General features: G+C 35.5%; 2 protein-coding genes and 1 long non-coding RNA gene across 3 annotated transcripts; 2 read left to right on the plus strand and 1 right to left on the minus strand.

Moving 5' to 3' along the window:
• The first annotated feature begins 157 nt into the window (after nucleotides 1-157).
• On the plus strand, nucleotides 158-3,432 carry LOC129752747 (uncharacterized). The gene is made up of 3 exons (XM_055748516.1): nucleotides 158-233; nucleotides 2,179-3,158; nucleotides 3,257-3,432. The coding sequence occupies exons 2-3, from the start codon at nucleotides 2,801-2,803 to the stop codon at nucleotides 3,430-3,432; spliced, it is 534 nt and encodes a 177-aa protein (XP_055604491.1). The 5' UTR covers nucleotides 158-233; nucleotides 2,179-2,800.
• An 8,303-nt stretch (nucleotides 3,433-11,735) lies between these two features.
• On the minus strand, nucleotides 11,736-12,333 carry LOC129757397 (U6 snRNA-associated Sm-like protein LSm2). The gene is made up of 3 exons (XM_055754613.1): nucleotides 12,217-12,333; nucleotides 12,097-12,164; nucleotides 11,736-12,037 (listed from the first exon to the last, which is right to left on the minus strand). Exons 1-3 carry the CDS (start codon nucleotides 12,217-12,219, stop codon nucleotides 11,821-11,823), a joined length of 288 nt encoding a protein of 95 aa, XP_055610588.1. The 5' UTR covers nucleotides 12,220-12,333; the 3' UTR covers nucleotides 11,736-11,820.
• A 323-nt stretch (nucleotides 12,334-12,656) lies between these two features.
• On the plus strand, nucleotides 12,657-13,218 carry LOC129751790 (uncharacterized). Its single transcript, XR_008738795.1, has 3 exons — nucleotides 12,657-12,875; nucleotides 12,973-13,002; nucleotides 13,081-13,218. It is a non-coding gene; the product is annotated as an uncharacterized LOC129751790 (long non-coding RNA).
• The last annotated feature ends 4,639 nt before the right edge of the window (nucleotides 13,219-17,857 follow it).

Below are 17,857 nucleotides of genomic sequence, written 5' to 3' on the forward strand. Positions count from 1 at the left end.
CTTTGTTTTTTTTTTCAGAAACAGCCCAAGCTTTGTCGGAAAAGCTTAACTCCGAAGCTCTGCAAAGCCAGATACAAAAATCTACTAAAAAGCGTAAGACATGTTTTAAATTTTAGTTTAAATAGTATAAATATGTTCTTTCTTTGTTTTTTCAGAAACAGCTCAATTAAGCTTTGTCCAAAGAATTATCAAAGGCAGCGGAAAAGCTTAACTCCGAAGCTCTGCAAAGCCAGGTATTATTTTTACTATATTTCAATTGATGGTATAGAAAATGCTTTTTTTGTGCCGTACCGAATACAATCAGCACTTCGCAGTCGTTTGGTTTTATATTTCTGAAAGATCTTATTTCCGGTATAAGAATTCCAATATATGTACATAAAAAGGATGGGTTGTTAACCCAATTGAAAATCCGTACCGAAACTCGTATGAACTTGGAATTTTCAAACAATTTCAACTAGAAATATTTATTTCAGTGCACTGAAATCAAATTCTTAATACGAACATAAGTAATGTTTTTCCTTTTAATGCTATAATCAACGCACAATCAAACGTTTGTTGTTGGATAAATCTCGTAGGTATTTGTTTAAATTTTGGTTTTTATGTTTTAACTCCCCAAGTGATAATATTTGTGGTAGCGTGTGCTGCTTTTAATTTTGTTTTGTCAAAGTTGTTATTGCACAAAGCATAAAGTGAATGATGTTTTTATTATAACGGATAGCAACAAAGAACCGTTCTCCGGTCCCTATAGCAACTGCAGTAAATTTACGTCTCGATCGGAAGAAAAGCTTCAAAATTTGAAAATCGAATCGTATTTGATTCATTCAAGCATTAAAAGGTAAGTTGGTTTGTTAGTATTACGGTAGTGTTTCTAAATATAAAAACTATATCTTTGCTTGTTTGTTTAAGGTGTTCCGCATCAAGTTCAGCGACTCTTTCTTAACCTAGATGATTGTTCTGGGATTTGGCGTAGGAAGATCTACGTACTGGAAATGAGAGAGCTCATCAAGTCTTCGTGGTTTTTCGGTTCCGAGAAGTAAGCTACTATTATAAGAGAATTGCCTAGCTGGCCATCATTAATTATAAATGAAATTTCTCAAAAGTTCCGAATGACTGGGACGTCGCTAGTAGGCAAGTCTGCCAGAATACTGGTGCCTTTGTTTTGGTTTTATCCTGCACTCATAATATTATGACTGCGGTTGATAATGAAGGTTAGTGAAAAATTTTCCATTCCTCACATTATCCACATAATTTTCAGAACGACTTTTAAACAACAACGAGAAAACAAAACGTTTTTGACGCAACTTAACGCTTTTAGGTACAAATATACCATTCTTCAAGAATCGACCAAGTCCATTTCAATCCCACCGTAAGATATTGCAATCGAAGCCGCTGTTACCTGAACAGGCCGACGCAGAACGGTTCCGTTACGAATTGGATGACAAATGAAAGACAACAAGGGCAACACCTCTTTCCAGTGTCAAATGGATGCCTATCAGAACTCTGGATGGGGGGCTCACTACTGAAAAATTTAGTCCGCTTGTTAGATATATAGAAACCGAATGGGAGATCAATGATTCGGACGAAGCTTCGGGGCAGAAAATTGACCAGAATGGCCACTCAGAGACTCTATTGGAGTTCCGGAACAACCGTTGAAGAAAACTATTCAAAACAAATCTTTGAGATTGACACATATTTTATCGATTTACAGTTCAAGTTGGCCAATTCACTCGAAAGCGATGGTTTTTTGTTCGGTTGTTTTGAAATGTTTTTTAAACAATTTCGTTTCTTCACGCGCACACAACAATCGTTTAAAAATAGAATCCAGTGCAATCATAAAAACATTATTGTCAAAATCATGTTTAATTTATATTCAATTATTTTGAAGTTTTTTCTTCCATACGAGAACTCATATAGAATAAATGTTCGCCAGGAATATTCCGGATGTTGATTGAAAACATAGAATAAGATAATTATAAAATTAAAAAATCGTGAAATAAAAAACTGAAATGTACATTGTATAGGTATCATTTTTTTTTAAATTCATTTATGTTTCCATACTAAACATACTTACGCAAGCCTGATAATAATTTTCAATGATTGAATAAATTTGACTATAATAAGCTTTCACTGGATGAATTGGAGTTCAAAATGAGTTCTAATGACCTCGACATTTTTCAGCTTCACGAGATTCTGGAAAACCAAGGAGATCAAATGAGCAGCGCTGGAGTGTCGTTTGTTTCTGTAGAGCCGATGAACGTTGTTGATTCTTTGCCGGAGAAAAATTTGCACGACCCATTGTCATCGGACGAAGACTCCGTCATTTGGGTGATAGCAGACGAAAAAACTATCAATGACAGTGGGGCTTGTGATATAGCTCAGTTGGCAAGTCTGTTGTCTCCTGAGCCGATGTCCGCGAGTTCGAGCCCAAGAGTAAACATCGAACACAGTTGTACCGGATAAGTTTTTCAATAACGATCCGCCAACTGTAACGTTGATAAAGTCGCGAATGCCATAAATATGGTAAAACGACTATAATCGAAACAAAAAAAAAAAATCAATGACAGTCACTGTTCTGAGATTTCATGTCAGGAGGAACCTGAGGAAGAAATCGAAGAACTGATGACACAATCATTAATGGCGGAATCGAATGAATCAGTACAAAACAAGGTACCCGAAAACGAAAGTCTGAAAGACGATCCGAAATCGGCCGAAGCGTCTTCGGACTACGCTGCTTTGTTAGACCGGTGCAAAGAGCTAGAGTCAACAATATGTCGGCTGAAGGAAAAAAAACAAAAAATTAATGGCTGCCTGCAAAAAACTTGAAACGGAAAAGATTTGCTCGGATAACCATGCTTTGCGATTATCGAAGGAATTGATGAGTCTGAAAGATCATCAAAAAGTCCCACAGACCTGCTTTACGCAGCACGAGGAAATACCAATAACAGTGAGCCAATTGGTGGAATACAACGAATGGGCCAGTTCAGACAGCATGTTTGCTGGAACACTGGCCCTTCATCTTATTGGAGCTGAAAAACTTAAAACGTTAAGCGTTACTGGGGCAGCTTCTCATAGATATGTAAAGCATAAGAATCCTGATGGCTCCCTGGTTCATCCGGCTTCTGAAAAGATGGATCCCCTCATACTTAACTTTATTTGTGGTAAATATTATCTCAAATTTGTTTTATTTCTGTTTATTTTTGTTACGTATTTTAAACTGTAATTAAAATTTGTGTTTTTTTTTCTTTTTTATTTACAGAGAAAGTATTTGAGCGTGTCGCGATGCGTGTGGGACCGGAAAATATTGCAAAAGTGCGAAATTTGGCTAATGAGAAACGAATTCACCGTTACCTAGCCGAAAAGATTTCGAATCTGCGAAAATCAGGACGTAATTCCAAAAACAAAATTTCCATCGTAAATGAAAATGTGGCGTGAATATCTTTTTTTTATATATATTTTTGTTTATTTTCGGCCGAAATATGAAATTTCTTTTTTTTTCTAACAAATATTTGTTGAAAAGGTAAATAAAATCACCAATAATCGAAACCAATAAAATGTATTTATTTTTGGATATCACAACATATATTATAATATTATCTTTAAACAACCATTCAACTAATCTTCCATTTGGATTAATTTGTAATCGTATTATCTTTATTCGACGAAACAGCGTATCGTCGTTTTTTTTTTAAATAACGATACATTAAAGATAACGTGTATGATACCAGTTGATTTATGATGAAAAAATCACACAGAAAAAAGCAAAAAAATGAATCGTTTATTTACTTAACAACCCGTTCCCTGTATCGTTATTTGTGTCTAAGCGATTCCATTTGATGAAAAAACGATTAGCATAATCGTTCCTCAATAATCCTAAAACTATTAAGGGAATCTTTTGGGTGTCTTGGGAAGAAGATAATGGGGATCGTTCTTGTAAGATTCTGCTCTATGCGGGATGTCCTTCAGAACTTTAAGAAGACTAACTCCCTGGAGACCACTCCCAGGAAGAGGCCGCAAACTGAAGCTTACGGATCGTCACCATCGCATCATTGTCGGGGAAATCAGTCAGAATCCTAAAATCAGTGCTCCGAAACTAGCAGACAGCCTGAAAATTTTTGAAAACATACAGCTTAATCCTCAAACGGTACGAAACATACTTCATGAGAAAAAATACCGAGGTCGTGTTGCTCTGAAGAAGCCGTTTATATCTGCTAAAAATAAGAAAAAGCGGCTGGAATACAATTTTCAAAACAAATCACAATTATTATATGTTGGATTTTCAGGTTTCTTAGCAGGAGCAATAAGCAGACAGTTGTTGTTCAGTTGGCAGTTCAAATCGGAAAGACTTTATTCTCCCTATTTTTTACATAGCTCAAATTCCTCATCTAATCTGACAGCTCGAAACGCTAGTTATTTTACCGAAATATGCGATTACTGAAAATGGGTTGACCGAATGCCGAATGCATATTAAATTCAAGTTATAACAACTCCTTCACCTATTCTAAGTTCAAACAAAAATCATCTTTATAATCATAAACCAAATGAAATATTTCAATCTTTTCTCTAGCTAATATTCATATTTTGTTTCTCGAAAGCAATCTCATAAAAGTTGCATTGGAAGTTTATTTAACTCGATAACAATCAAAAAGGAAAACTTAGAAATAATCGAAAGCAGCCATAAAAACTGCATAAGTAAGAAATTCGAAATGAACTTTTATAGTTCGATCCGTTTAGTAATAAACATATTCTTCTTTGCGTCTTCGCTTCAAAATTCTGGATGATCTGCGAATAGGCACTTTTTCTTCCGTACTGGTTTTATGTAAAATCTGTTCTTGAGTCGAGTCTGCATCGTTAAAAATGAAAGATTCTGCTGGAAATCCGTAAAAATCGGAACTCGAGTCCGAAAAATGCAGGGGTTGATCTTCGTCTTCCTCTCTCCTCCTTTTCTTGCAGTTAGTCGTCTCATGATCTTGGCTTTCATGAAAAACCAAATGAATAGCAGCATTTCGTCGAGAATTGGAACCCAGCTTTAATTGTCGCTTATGTGCCAGCACAATTCTTCCACAAAGTAGCACTCGACAATTTTTGAATTATCTCCTCCTCCTTCAGTAGATTGATGTTGTTCTCCAAAGCAGATGATTTAGTGAAAGCATTCCTCCAGTCCAAGCAGAAAACGTCAAGCCATGTTCGACCCATCAAGGGCACGAACTCATTAATGCATTGTAGAACTACGATGTAAACCTGCTTCGTCAATCCATTTAATAGCACTGAAACTTTAATTTTTCCTAAGACATTCAACCTTTTTCCATCAATTACTACCAATCTCATGTTGCAAGGATATAGTTTAAATTTTTTAAAATTTCTCTTGTAAAATTCTTCCGAGATAACACTTTCGCCAGAACCGCAATCAACTTCAAACATCATATTTTTATTCTCCACTTTTGCTTCAATATAACACGGATTGTTTAATTTGTTGACGGCAGATATCATTAAACAAGATACCTCGTCAGAATCGGAGTCAGAATTAAAATCATGGTTTAAATTTAAACGCTTAAATAAACCAGAGTTAGATCCAGAAGATTTTGGAGAATCAATAAAATTTACAGAAGTTTTAAAATCCGAACGATAATTAGAATTATGTGATCTAGGACTCCGGCGTTTGAGACGGTAACAAAAATTGATGGTATGACCTTTCTTTTTACAGTAAGAGCATACATAAAGGGGTTTTTTTGAATTATCTCTACTTGAACTTCTCTCTCTGAATCTTACATATCTTTCTCGACTGTTACTTCTGCTACGATTCCGCAATTTAGAGTGAGATTGAGAGTATTGAAAAGGTTTGTCGTCTCTGCGACCCAAACGTGCCACTACACTAAGTCTTGGTTCATTTTGATTCAATTTACGTAATTTTTCTAACGTTTGTTCATTGTTAAGAAGCATTTTTTCAGCTTTAGCAGAAGTTAAATTTTCTTCGTGAAACATTCGTGTTTGTAATTGTTCGTCAAAAGCTCCAATAACCAACATATCTCGTATGAACCGATCTTTTAAATCCCCAAAATTACACTCCTCAGCTGCTTGTTTGATTGCTAGTATGAAATCAATTGCTTTTTCATCAGAACGCTGACGTCTCGTCCAAAACTCTTTACTCTGCATTACTTCAGAGTCGGTTTTATCATAATATTTCTTTAGTTCATCAATTATTTCATGATAAGTCAGTTGTTTAATATCTCTACCAGGGAAAAGAGCTTTGACACGAGAGTAAACTTCAGTGCCACAGACAGCCAAAAATGAAGTTTTAAATTTCGGTTCAGGATAATTGTTATGTACAAACAACCACTCAAGCTGTTCTACATACTGGCTGAAAGGAATGCTTCCTGGTATAAACTGCTCAGTAGTAGTTGACAGCGCCATTTCTCAATAAACACGAAAAAAAAACTGTAAAATTTCAACCACAATAAGAATGAACTCAAAATATATTTTTTAAATTTTCAATACCACAAAAATAAAATTATATAAATTAAACGTAGTATCACAATCGTTTGTCAATATAAAATAAAATAAATTTTTAAAATCCCAATTGTCAAAAAAAACAAATAAATAAATAAAAAGTGATTCGAAATATTTATGAGATATCGCAAAAATGTTTGAAAAATAAAATAAAATAAATTAAACGAAATAAACAAAAAATAATACACACAAAAAAACAAACAAACACAAAAAAATAAAAAAAATGAAAAATAAAATAATTAGTTAAAAAAAATAAATTAAATGATAACTGAATCGTCAGAAAATAAAAATAAATAAAATAAAAAATTAAATTCAGAAATGTTCACTTGTTTTGAAAAATAAACATACCTGTTGACTGCAGCACCAAAATGAAATCCAGCAACTAGTCGTTTGATGCAAAAGGTGATTCTAAAACAGCCGTAGCCAAACCAAATTGACTATAAATCACCACCGATGTGCAAATAAAATAGTTCGTGCAACACAAGCACCACAGTTGCTGAACTGTAGAAAAGGAAAAAAAATACTCAGGTACCACACGAGGCTGGAAATATGGCAACTATTGTCACTGTATATCCGATCGAGAAAATTTCTTTAAAAAAAAAGCAAATTTTACATTCACAGTTCTTTTTAGATTCTCCGTAACTTTATGATTCACTTCGATATAGTTCTTTTTTTTTAACCACGATAAACCAGCCAATAACGTAGGAATGCTTAATAGAACACACATAAAATGTGAAACAAAAACCACCCGCCACGTCAAACAAAATGGCGTTTCACTTGCGAAAAACGTGTTTTTTTTTCTATAGGACGTTAATTTAAAGTTTTCATACGTGAAATCGTTTCCGAACCAGATAATAAAACTCTGCCACTGTTTTCAACTCAACCCAGAAGAGATAAATTGGCTTTTTAACGTTTTACTGCAATTAACAGCAAATAACGAAAATCACAAAAAAAAAACTTCCGTTTCATCAACGGCCGTCTACAGTGAAAAAAAAACCAATCCTATCCAACTTTTTCTCACTTCAACAACAGATGAAACCACACCAAAACGATGTATTACCGAAGATTCAGGCAGAAAACACAATCCGCAAAAAGAAAACGTGCTTCAATCCTCGTCGCCACTATTATATGTTGGATTTTCAGGTTTCTTAGCAGGAGCAATAAGCAGACAGTTGTTGTTCAGTTGGCAGTTCAAATCGGAAAGACTTTATTCTCCCTATTTTTTACATAGCTCAAATTCCTCATCTAATCTGACAGCTCGAAACGCTAGTTATTTTACCGAAATATGCGATTACTGAAAATGGGTTTATCTTGATTGACCGAATGCCGAATGCATATTAAATTCAAGTTATAACAACAATGAAAGTTTCAAATCAATGATATTTTTGATAAATCATTGATAAATTTTTCAAAATGATGTTCCTTATCTTGGACTAGGAATTTGCTTCAAAATAATTTCTAAGCAGTCCAGTTTTCAAAAAGAAAATAAAGATTTCCCAAACACAGATTAAAAAAAAATTAATTCTTAAATAAACGCCCGAGGTAATAAATTAACCATGATAAATTGTTAGTAAAATAGGTAAAATGATAAAAACCCATTTGAAAATTAAAATAAAATATAAAGATAAAAAATATAAGTTTTTTTTAACATTTCAGAAAAAAAAATTTCAATAAACACGCCTTACCATTAATTACCTTATTAATAGAATTTAATTGATAACTCAAGAAACAGCATTTTGGTGTTTATGTTTTATTTAATGGTTGATTGAGTAGATTTGAGCGTCCTGAACTCGAATCTTTTGTCAAATTTGAACCATCACATTTAGTTTTGATTATATGGAGTTTTGAAAAATGTCAATTTTAAGTGAAGTCAGTCATTGATAACTGATTACTATCAAACCTGCATTTATGAGGAAATCTGATTCTGATTAAGAATACTTCGATCAATTAAGGAATAATATTTTGATGATGCATGATCTAAAAAAGTAAAATTCAACAGTGATTAAAAATTTGGAAAGACATGTATTTTTTGTTAGACAGGGAGCCAAGGGCGTCGAACCGGAACGCCAAGTGGAGGTCTTTGGGCTGGAGGCACTGGGAGGCGTCAGGTCTCAGGAGAAGCGTCGAGGCGGAGAGTTTCGATTCGCTGCGAAGGGCCGTGCGAGCCGTGAGAAACGGCATCGGTGGCAAGAAGGGTGTCGGGCCAGACGGAAGTTTGTCTTCGAGCGATCCACAGGAAGGTTGTCATCGAGTGGGCCGAAGGATGGTCGTCGAGCGAAGAAGAAACTTGTATTTCGTGAAAAGCCATTCTGAAAGTTCCTTGCTGGTCACTGTAAACCATCACGAAAATTGTCAACATTAACGAGCCTATAGTAAACAAAGAGACGAAATGTCACGATTGGAATTTTTTATTTTCTGTCAGTGTCATTCCAATCGAGCAAAACCAAGCAATCTTAAAGGCAGCCCTACAGCAGGGTTGCAAGCTCAATATTTCAAAAGGGATCAGATTGCGCCTCTTTGTTTACTATAGTTTCTTTAGTCAACATATGTGGCATCGCCGCCTCGGCCACCGTAACATGGAGGACATCCATGCAATAGAACGTTGCGAGTTAGGAAAGGAACTGAAGATTTCTGGCTGCGGTTTCAATCGGTGTGCACGACCTGTTGTGAAGGTAAGCTTTCAAGACTCCCGTTTCCTAAAAGATCAGAAACTGAATGCCAACATTTTTGACATTACTGCAGAAAGTTGAAAAAAAAACTTGATTTCATTCACAATTTTTTTGGAACTTGCGAAACGATTACCCAAGCAACCAGAATTCTCTTAAAAAGGTTCCATAGAAGCTTAATCAGCTCTCGTTTGTGTCTGAAGAGAATGCTGATCAGCCCAAAATTTAAGTTCTTAAAGCTACATCCAAGTTCGTTTAGGTGGCTGTAGAGAACGCTATTCAGCTTCTAAGAGAATGTCAAAAAACTTCTACGCGGCGAAAAAAAAATCCGATTGACAGATTGCTCTGACAACCAGATGTCAGATTCTTAGGTTGCCGGTCTATCATGGTCTATCTCATTGGTTTTAATTATATTGTTTTGATCACAAAAGCTGCTTACGCCTAGAGAACTGAACTGCTGCTCTCTAGGTTGCAAAGAAACTCACCAGCCTCTCGACCAACCCAGCAATAGTTCATTGCCACTGTAATAATTAGTATTTGAACTTAATGTCATTTGAGATGATTGAATAGGTTGGTCAATAGATTGTACCTTATTTCGTTTAAAGGACTTTCAGTGCACAATATGAATAATAACAAAAATTCGCATCATCAAAAATTTATTCAAATATCCTAACATTCATGAGAAAAATTCGAAAAAATCTTGAATTCCATTTGTAAATATCAGTATATAAACAAAACAAATACCATGACAAGAAATTGACAGACATTTTTGACATGTCGCTTAGAATTCCCATTATGGTAGTTTAAAACACCTTCAAGTATCTTAATGGTGCGTTTTAGAATGTTACACGAACGTTATCGACCTTCTTGAAAGAAGTTTCATTAAAAGCGCTTAGAAGTTCCGTTATCGATAGTTCAACCTTTCAAAGGGCGATGGAAGTTCCTGAGTAACTTTTACGCTACAAGAGTCACCTGAAGTTCCCGTAAAACATTTTTTCAGCCAAATGTGAACTTCGGAGTTCCACCAAAAGCTGATATAAAAATTGCATATTTACATTCAGGGCACTTAAATAAGTCAAATTTACGTTTTAAATTCATTGCAGCTTGAAAAATGTAAATTTTGTGGACTTCTGTAATTTTTCAAAACTTTTTCAAATGTGATGTTGAGTATTTACAAAAACAATAAAAACAAAATAAAATTTAGACGGAAATTTGTTTCTTGAAGAATACTTCATATCAACATAACATTTTTGATGACATAAATGATTTTTTTTTCAATAAAAATTTTCAGTAATAGGATATTAGATTTTAGATTTGTTTAGCAAATTCTGATTGTCGATGTATAAAATTAGTATTCGATTTATTAATTTTGAGATAATGGTTCGTTTCAAACTCTATTCTTGTTTAGTTACACTTCTTAATAATAAAAAAGGGGGGGTTAACCCCTGTCTTGCTGTCTTGTTTTTTTTATAGAATTGTAATTTAGTCAATGGAAATGAATCTTATGATATAAAATTTACTTTCTCCGTTTTCTATATAATTAGATCTCCTTCAGGTAATAGTAATGGGTTTATTGGTTTGATACACACTTTTTTCTCACAGTCATAGCATAATCAATTATTCATATATTTTTATAACAGCTTGAATACACCGTTTATTTTAATTTATATTTATCAGGCTATATTTTTATTTAATGTTGATTATATTCCATATTTATACATTGTATTTCATATTTATCATATTTATATTTATCATGTTGCTTATTTATTAAATGATTATTTGCTTATTCCATTGAATTTTATATATACCAGATAAAATGTATCTGGACTAGTATTTTTACTTACTTTTACTTTATTATACTAGGTAGTATTTTAGGGCTTTAGGTTATTCGGGTCTATAATGCTTATCGATTGTTGTTTGAATAAGTTTTAGCGTGCTGTAAAGAAACGCCTGGATTTAGACTATTTGTTATAGTCGATGATTGTATATTAAACGTCTGTTTTGGCTTCCAGTTAAACCCTGGTGTTAATTAACTCGTATGATCCGATCCGTATTCAAAATTCTAATGCAATAAAAATAAATCTGTAGAAATTTTTCAACTTATTCAAAATACAAAATAATCTTCTGAACTTACAATATATAGACTGTTCAAAACTTTACAAAAACAGATTCACATAGTTTCAATAAGTAAAATATGTTCGTTAAAAAAATCGATTTTTTAGGAAAATATAACTGAAAATTTGCTTCCTAAAGCTGCAAGCAAAACTATAAATTTTCGTTCACCATTTTTGAATAACCCTTCTGTGTTTTTTTTTGTAAATAGGTTTATCAAGTTTTCTAAATACTATTTATTGATTGATGAAAATTACGATACCGTTTACAAATAAGCGTATGACTTTCGTTAAGATAAGAAAAACTCCAAATGAAGAAAGATTTTTGGCTTGAAATTATTTTCGTAGATAGGAATATACAAAATAAAGCACACCTAGATTATGAAGTTGAAAAATACCAATTTTTATGGTAAAATATCTATTTTAAGTAAAACAAACTCAAGACTCAAAATCGTACAAGAAATAATCGCATGAACACTTTATTTATTGTTCCAAAACTTAGCTTAAACTTAAATACAGCTTAAACATCTTGAATGCACTTAACGTACACTAGTGACAGCTTCTTTCCGAGCAGCATCCTGCAGCAGCTGAGTGTCTACTTCGTCACCGGGTAGCTGCACGTACCGCACAACCGAACCTCGAATGAAGCAGTTCTTCACCGAAAGCATGTGAGGATATTTCTCCGGGTCCGTCACGCTTATATCGGTGAGCTTGATGTTCAGATATTGGTCCACGGAATGTAGGGTGCCACAAATGCTGCAAGAGAAAACAGATGATCGATCATTTTTAGAATGTTAGCTTCAAGAATATCTCACCTTAAATCATTTTTCAACTCCACAACCACATCTTTGCCGACTAGCGATTTAAAGAAAGAATAGAACAGCTAAAAAAATATAATTAAAGCAAGAATTCTTCAAGGTTATATTATGAATTACCATTTTTAAGAATTTTAATTTTAATTTTTAAATAGCCGGCTCCTCTAAACGACTGTGTTGCGTTAATTTACAAACATTACAAACGTCACTTTTAATTGCGAGCGAGTTTATACGCCAGTTCAACCCTGCATAAAAATATCTGCGTGTGCATGAACATCTCGTTGCATTTCAGATCGTTTCATTCTGAACTGGTCGATTTGTGGAGAGATTTCCAGATGTTCCAAAGGTACTTCCGCTATCGCTTTGAAGATGGCACTGCTGATGCGTATTATTTTACATGGTGCCAGCGTGCCTACAGTTACGGGTGGTTGCATAATGAGGAAAAGTAGGCAAGGGGTACCAAAAGTTTCTCTTTGGTGGGGGGTGGAGACGGAGCGCTTTTTGACAGCGAATTGTTCGCTTACCACACGGAAAATTTAGATTATTCAGAGACTGAATAATTTAGGTTCAGCGGTCGCACCATGTTTGAAGATGAAAACAACTGAGTTGGAATCCATCAAAATTCTGAGTTGTTTTCATCTGTTGACTTTCAAAGCCTGGAACTTAGCGAAGACGCATACGTTTTCGAACAAAACAGATGAAAACAACTCAGAAAGTTCCGAAAACCAGTGTTGATTGTTGGGATGCGATGGTCGGAAACAGTTGACGAATTTATCAAGGTGAGTACAACTTTTAATTACATTTACTATTGGGCTAGAAATTAAGTGGTGTCACAAGGATAAATACAAAATTTAACAAGTTTATCTTTTCTTCCAGCAATCTCCACGGAAGCCATCATTCACAACTGTAAGTATAATTTTCTTTGATTTTGAAGTGTTAATCATTTTCACCGAATGGTGTTTTCTTTTTTTCTTGTCTTTTCAGATCAGCTCAAAAAAGACAAAGTGTGCTGGCGGGTGAGGGTGCCAAGTGAGACAGCACGTAGTTCCACCAGCTGGATGCAGTCAAACGGCCCGGTGGCACTAATTTTTTTGTGGTAAAAACAACCGGATAAAAATGCAGGCATCCATCTTCTAAATACACCTTATAATCGTCTTTTTCTTTTTGAAATCAAAAATTCAATTCCAACCACTTTGAAATTTAAAAAAATTTTGATTTTTTTTCATTCAGTCGATCCATGAACAAGCCTAAACCACCCTGAACCAAAACAACTCAGAATTCGCGAAATCCCCTATAATTAATTTTTGAGTTTTGCCGCTCCAGTCAAAATTTGAGTTTTCCTAGTTTTGGCGCATTTTGAATTGATTTCCTTCAAATCTGAGTCAAAGAGAATTAGAGTGCATGCCTACGATTACGATTGCCTGTCACAAGATGGACGATTCCGTGTATTGGTAGACGGACACACTCGAAGCTGTACACTAGGGTGTCTCAAAATTGCAAAACTTCTGGGAATCTGGGGGCTCACCCTCCAAATGGTAGATTATGATGTGCAGAACAAACTTTTGTATGGGGCCGACTAAAAAAAATCATGTTTAGAGGTTCCGCAAGCGCGATCTTTAAAAAAAAGTCCACTTTCAAACGATTTGATTTTAAATAAATTCTGGGTCCAAAAATGTTCATAAAATTTATATATTTTATATTTTTTTTAATTTTGTTTGAGTTAAAAACTACACGTAAAAAATACAAAATGAACCGAATTTGTAACAAAATGTAAAACTAGCAAGTTATTTTCAAGAAAAAAAAATTTTTTGGTCCAAAATTTTTGAATTCAACTGACCAAAATATGTACCAAGCGTAGAATATTTTTGATACCAATGCCATCAAAAGATGCGGATTTTTGTGCACTTAAACTTGGCTGAACAAAACATGTGGTTTGTATCAACGTGTGAACATGCTATTCACGATTTAATGCTTAACAAAAATCCCAATTTAGGATATTTTTTATTTAATTTATCAAATTTGTCTTAATAAATACCTACTTTAAAATCGAAATACTTGCAAAAAAAAGACTTTGATGGTTAAAAGGAGTCATCAGAAGGCCATATGCCGAATTTGAGCAGCATCGGACAACAGGAAGGGACTGCACTGAATCTCAAGTGTGAAAGTGATTCTGAGACATAGTGTTCTAAAGAAGCATAAAAAACTGGTTTTTCATCATACATTTTTGTCTTTACCAATCCATTGCTTGATTATGAAGGTTTTATTAAAATTTAAATTAAGACTAACATTTCACTTGAAGACTGCAACTCGATTCGACTTAAAACAAAAAAGTTATGGCTGTTCCAAGATTGTATTTTTTTGGCAAATTGTCGTTTAACACACAATGAGTACTTTTTACTCATTGCGTTTTACAGGACAATTTGTAACCAAAATACAATCTTTGAACAGACATAACTTTTTTGTTTTAAGTCCAATCGAGTTGCAGTCTTCAGGTGAAATGTTAGTCTTAATTGAAATTTTAATAAAACTTACATAATCAAGCAATCGATTGGTAAAAACAAAAATGTATGATGAAAAACCAGTTTTTTATGCTTCTTTAGAACACTATGTCTCAGAATCCCTTTCACACTTGAGATTCAGTGCAACCCCTTCCTGTTGTCCGATTCTGCTCAAATTCGGCATATGGCCTTCCGATGACTCATTTAAACCATCAAAGTCTTTTTTGCAAGTATTTTGATTTTAAAGTAGGTATTTATTAAGACAAATTTGATAAATTAAATAAAAAATATCCTAAATTGGGATTTTTGTTAAGCATTAAATCGTGAATAGCTGTTCACACGTTGATACAAACCACATGTTTTGTTCAGCCAAGTTTAAGTGCACAAAAATCCGCATCTTTTGATGGCATTGGTATCAAAAATATTCTACGCTTGGTACATATTTTGGTCAGTTGAATTCAAAAATTTTGGACCAAAAAAATTTTTTTTTTTTTAAATAGTTTGCTAGTTTTACATTTTGGTACAAATTCGGTTCATTTTGTATTTTTTGCGTGTAGTTTTTAACTCAAACAAAATTAAAAAAATATAAAATATATAAATTTTATGAAAATTTTTGGACCCAGAATTTATTTAAAATCAAATCTTTTGAAAGTGGACTTTTTTTTAAAGATCGCGCTTGCGGAACCTCTAAACATGATTTTTTTGAGTCGGCCCCATACAAAAGTTTGTTCTGCACATCATAATCTACCATTTGGAGGGTGAGCCCCCAGATTCCCAGAAGTTATGCAATTTTGGGACACCCTACTGTACACGCCCTGCATGGTGCTTAAAGACTAGGGATACCATTGGGATTGGGCCTGCTAAAAAGAATAAAGCTTGCTCTTTATTCTTACACAGATTTCCATAAGAATGACAGCTAATCGGAGTGAAATTGGAGTGAAGGCTATTGCTTTCTCTGTTTAACACACGAGAAATCCTATACCGGGATTGCGAGCGCGCCCATCGCCCATACGTACTCTTGTAAGAGTACATGTACTCTTTTTTCGATCGAGAAATGGGCGTACTCTTCTTTTTATAAAATTTCACCAAATGTACTTATTTTTTTTTGTTGAAAGACATTTGATCCTATGTTTTTCCATTCTTTGAGGTTGTTTCACATTTTATGCAAAAGCTACGGAAAGAATACTGCTTAGTGCTTAAAACAAATTACAAATAAGATGTTAATAATTTCATTAACATGCATTTTTAGACGTGAGTGTGATAAGCGCCTTTGAGTATGCAATCAGTAGTCAGTTGATTGTGGAAATGTACGCGACTATAAAAAATGGAAATGGATTGTTTTATAATGTTTTTTTGTGGTTCCTCAGCATCAACATAATCTAAATACTGCTATCTCTTAAAAAATTCCCTCTTTTACATAACCTCAACAAATTAACAGTTTTTGATTGAACTGAAATATTTTGGTTTCCATTTACAGTAGAACCCCGCTTATTCGAGGTGGCAGGGGCTTCCTCAGATAATACGAAACATGTACATCCATTTTCTTCTGTTTTGCATACCATCCGGGCGCAAAGCTCTGAATGGATCTTGTATCAACCTGATGGCTGAGAGCTTAGAAAATCGGAGTTATATCGTTTCTCCTGACTTTTTGGGTAAATGATCTCAATGTACTCTTTTTGGTGATGCGGGATCTGAAGTGATATGGTGGAGGAAGGAACACTCGCGGAATAAAAAACTACTTCGGAGACGATTATAAAACGTGGTTTATTCTCTGGTAGTTTTACAAAGATTGAAAGCAAGCGGAACACTGTGAACGCAAATAATGACAGCGCTACCACATAGGCGGGTACGAATAGATGGGGGCACATTGATAGGGTTTGCAATACTCAACACGCCCGCTCAAACGCAGCAATCTGCCATTCCAAGGCTGTCCCGTAGCTTTCTAAACGCTGGTGCAGGTAGACCCTTAGTCAAAATGTCCGCCTGCTGCATCGACGTCGGTATGTAGTCGATCTTGATGATGTTCCCCTCGAGTAGCTCACGAACGTAGAAATACTTAACGTCCATGTGCTTCAGACGAGACGAATCCTTCGGATTTGAAGCTATCTTGATGGTTGATTGGTTGTCCTCGTGGAACTGGATGGGACCCTCTGGACAACGTCCAAGGTCTCGCAGCGTACGAACCAACCACTGACTGTGGCATGCAGCCACACACAGAGCTACAAGCTCCGCCTCGGTTGATGACAAGGATACCGTTGCCTGTTTCTTCGAAAACCAGCTAACCACAACACCATACACTTTGAACACCGCTCCCGACACGGAACGACGATCGGTGATGTCACTCGCCCAATCAGCATCGGTGTACACCTCGAGAAGTGGGCTGTCACCGCTGCTTCGATAGGTTAGCCCCAGCTGCAACGATCCTCTAATGTATCGGAGAACTCGTCGAAGATGATCCCAATGTTCTTGATTCGGGCACACTTGGAATTGGCTAAAGTAATTCGCAGCCACAGCCAAGTCCGGTCGGGATGTCAACGAAACATACATGATGCATCCGACCAATTCTCGGTAGGGTTCCGAGATCCTTTTCGACTCTTCTCCTTTCGGAAGCTTCAACTTATTCTCCATCGGAGTGGACACGGGACGGCAATCCTGCATTTGAAAACGTGTCAACAGACTTTCCAAATATCGCCGCTGGCTAATTCGCATCACTTTCTTTTCCGTGTCACGATCAATCCGCATACCCAAAAAATTCTTCACGGCACCTTGGTCGCTCATCTCGAATTCTCGAGCCAAACACTGCTTGATCGTGATCACCAACTTTTCCGACGGACTCACGATAAGTATATCGTCCACGTACAAGACGATAATCGCCTGCTGCTTCCCTGTGCCTCGATAGTACAGACACAAATCGTTTGGGCTCCTTTTGAACCCTAGCCGCTCGACGAACTTGTGGAACCGGATGTTCCAAGACCTGGACGCCTGTTTTAAACCATAGAGCGACTTATTCAATCGACAAACAAGTCCGCTCTGCTGCTCGAAGCCCTCTGGCTGAAGCATGTACATCTCTTCGGAAAGTTCGCCGTTGAGGAATGCCGTTTTCACATCCATTTGGTGGACGGCCATTCCTTCCTCGTTCGCCAAAGCCAGGACAGCTCTCAGCGTGTCCATGCGCGCTACCGGGGAGTAAGTTTCAGAGTAGTCAAACCCCAATTTCTGGCTGAAGCCCCTCGCTACTAAGCGGGCCTTGTAGCGCGGCGGCT

The sequence above is a fragment of the Uranotaenia lowii genome, chromosome 3 (genome assembly GCF_029784155.1).
Source record: "Uranotaenia lowii strain MFRU-FL chromosome 3, ASM2978415v1, whole genome shotgun sequence".
In the NCBI taxonomy this organism is placed as follows: domain Eukaryota; kingdom Metazoa; phylum Arthropoda; class Insecta; order Diptera; family Culicidae; genus Uranotaenia; species Uranotaenia lowii.

Coding starts and splice junctions, on each gene's coding strand:
- LOC129752747 (XM_055748516.1), top strand. CDS start 2,801: ATGGCTGCCTGCAAAAAACTTGAAACGGAAAAGATTTGCTCGGATAAC. Junction 3,159..3,256: donor CATACTTAACTTTATTTGTG/GTAAATATTATC, acceptor TTTTATTTACAG/AGAAAGTATTTGAGCGTGTC.
- LOC129757397 (XM_055754613.1), bottom strand. Junction 12,038..12,096: donor GAGTTGAAAAATGATTTAAG/GTGAGATATTCT, acceptor TTTCTCTTGCAG/CATTTGTGGCACCCTACATT.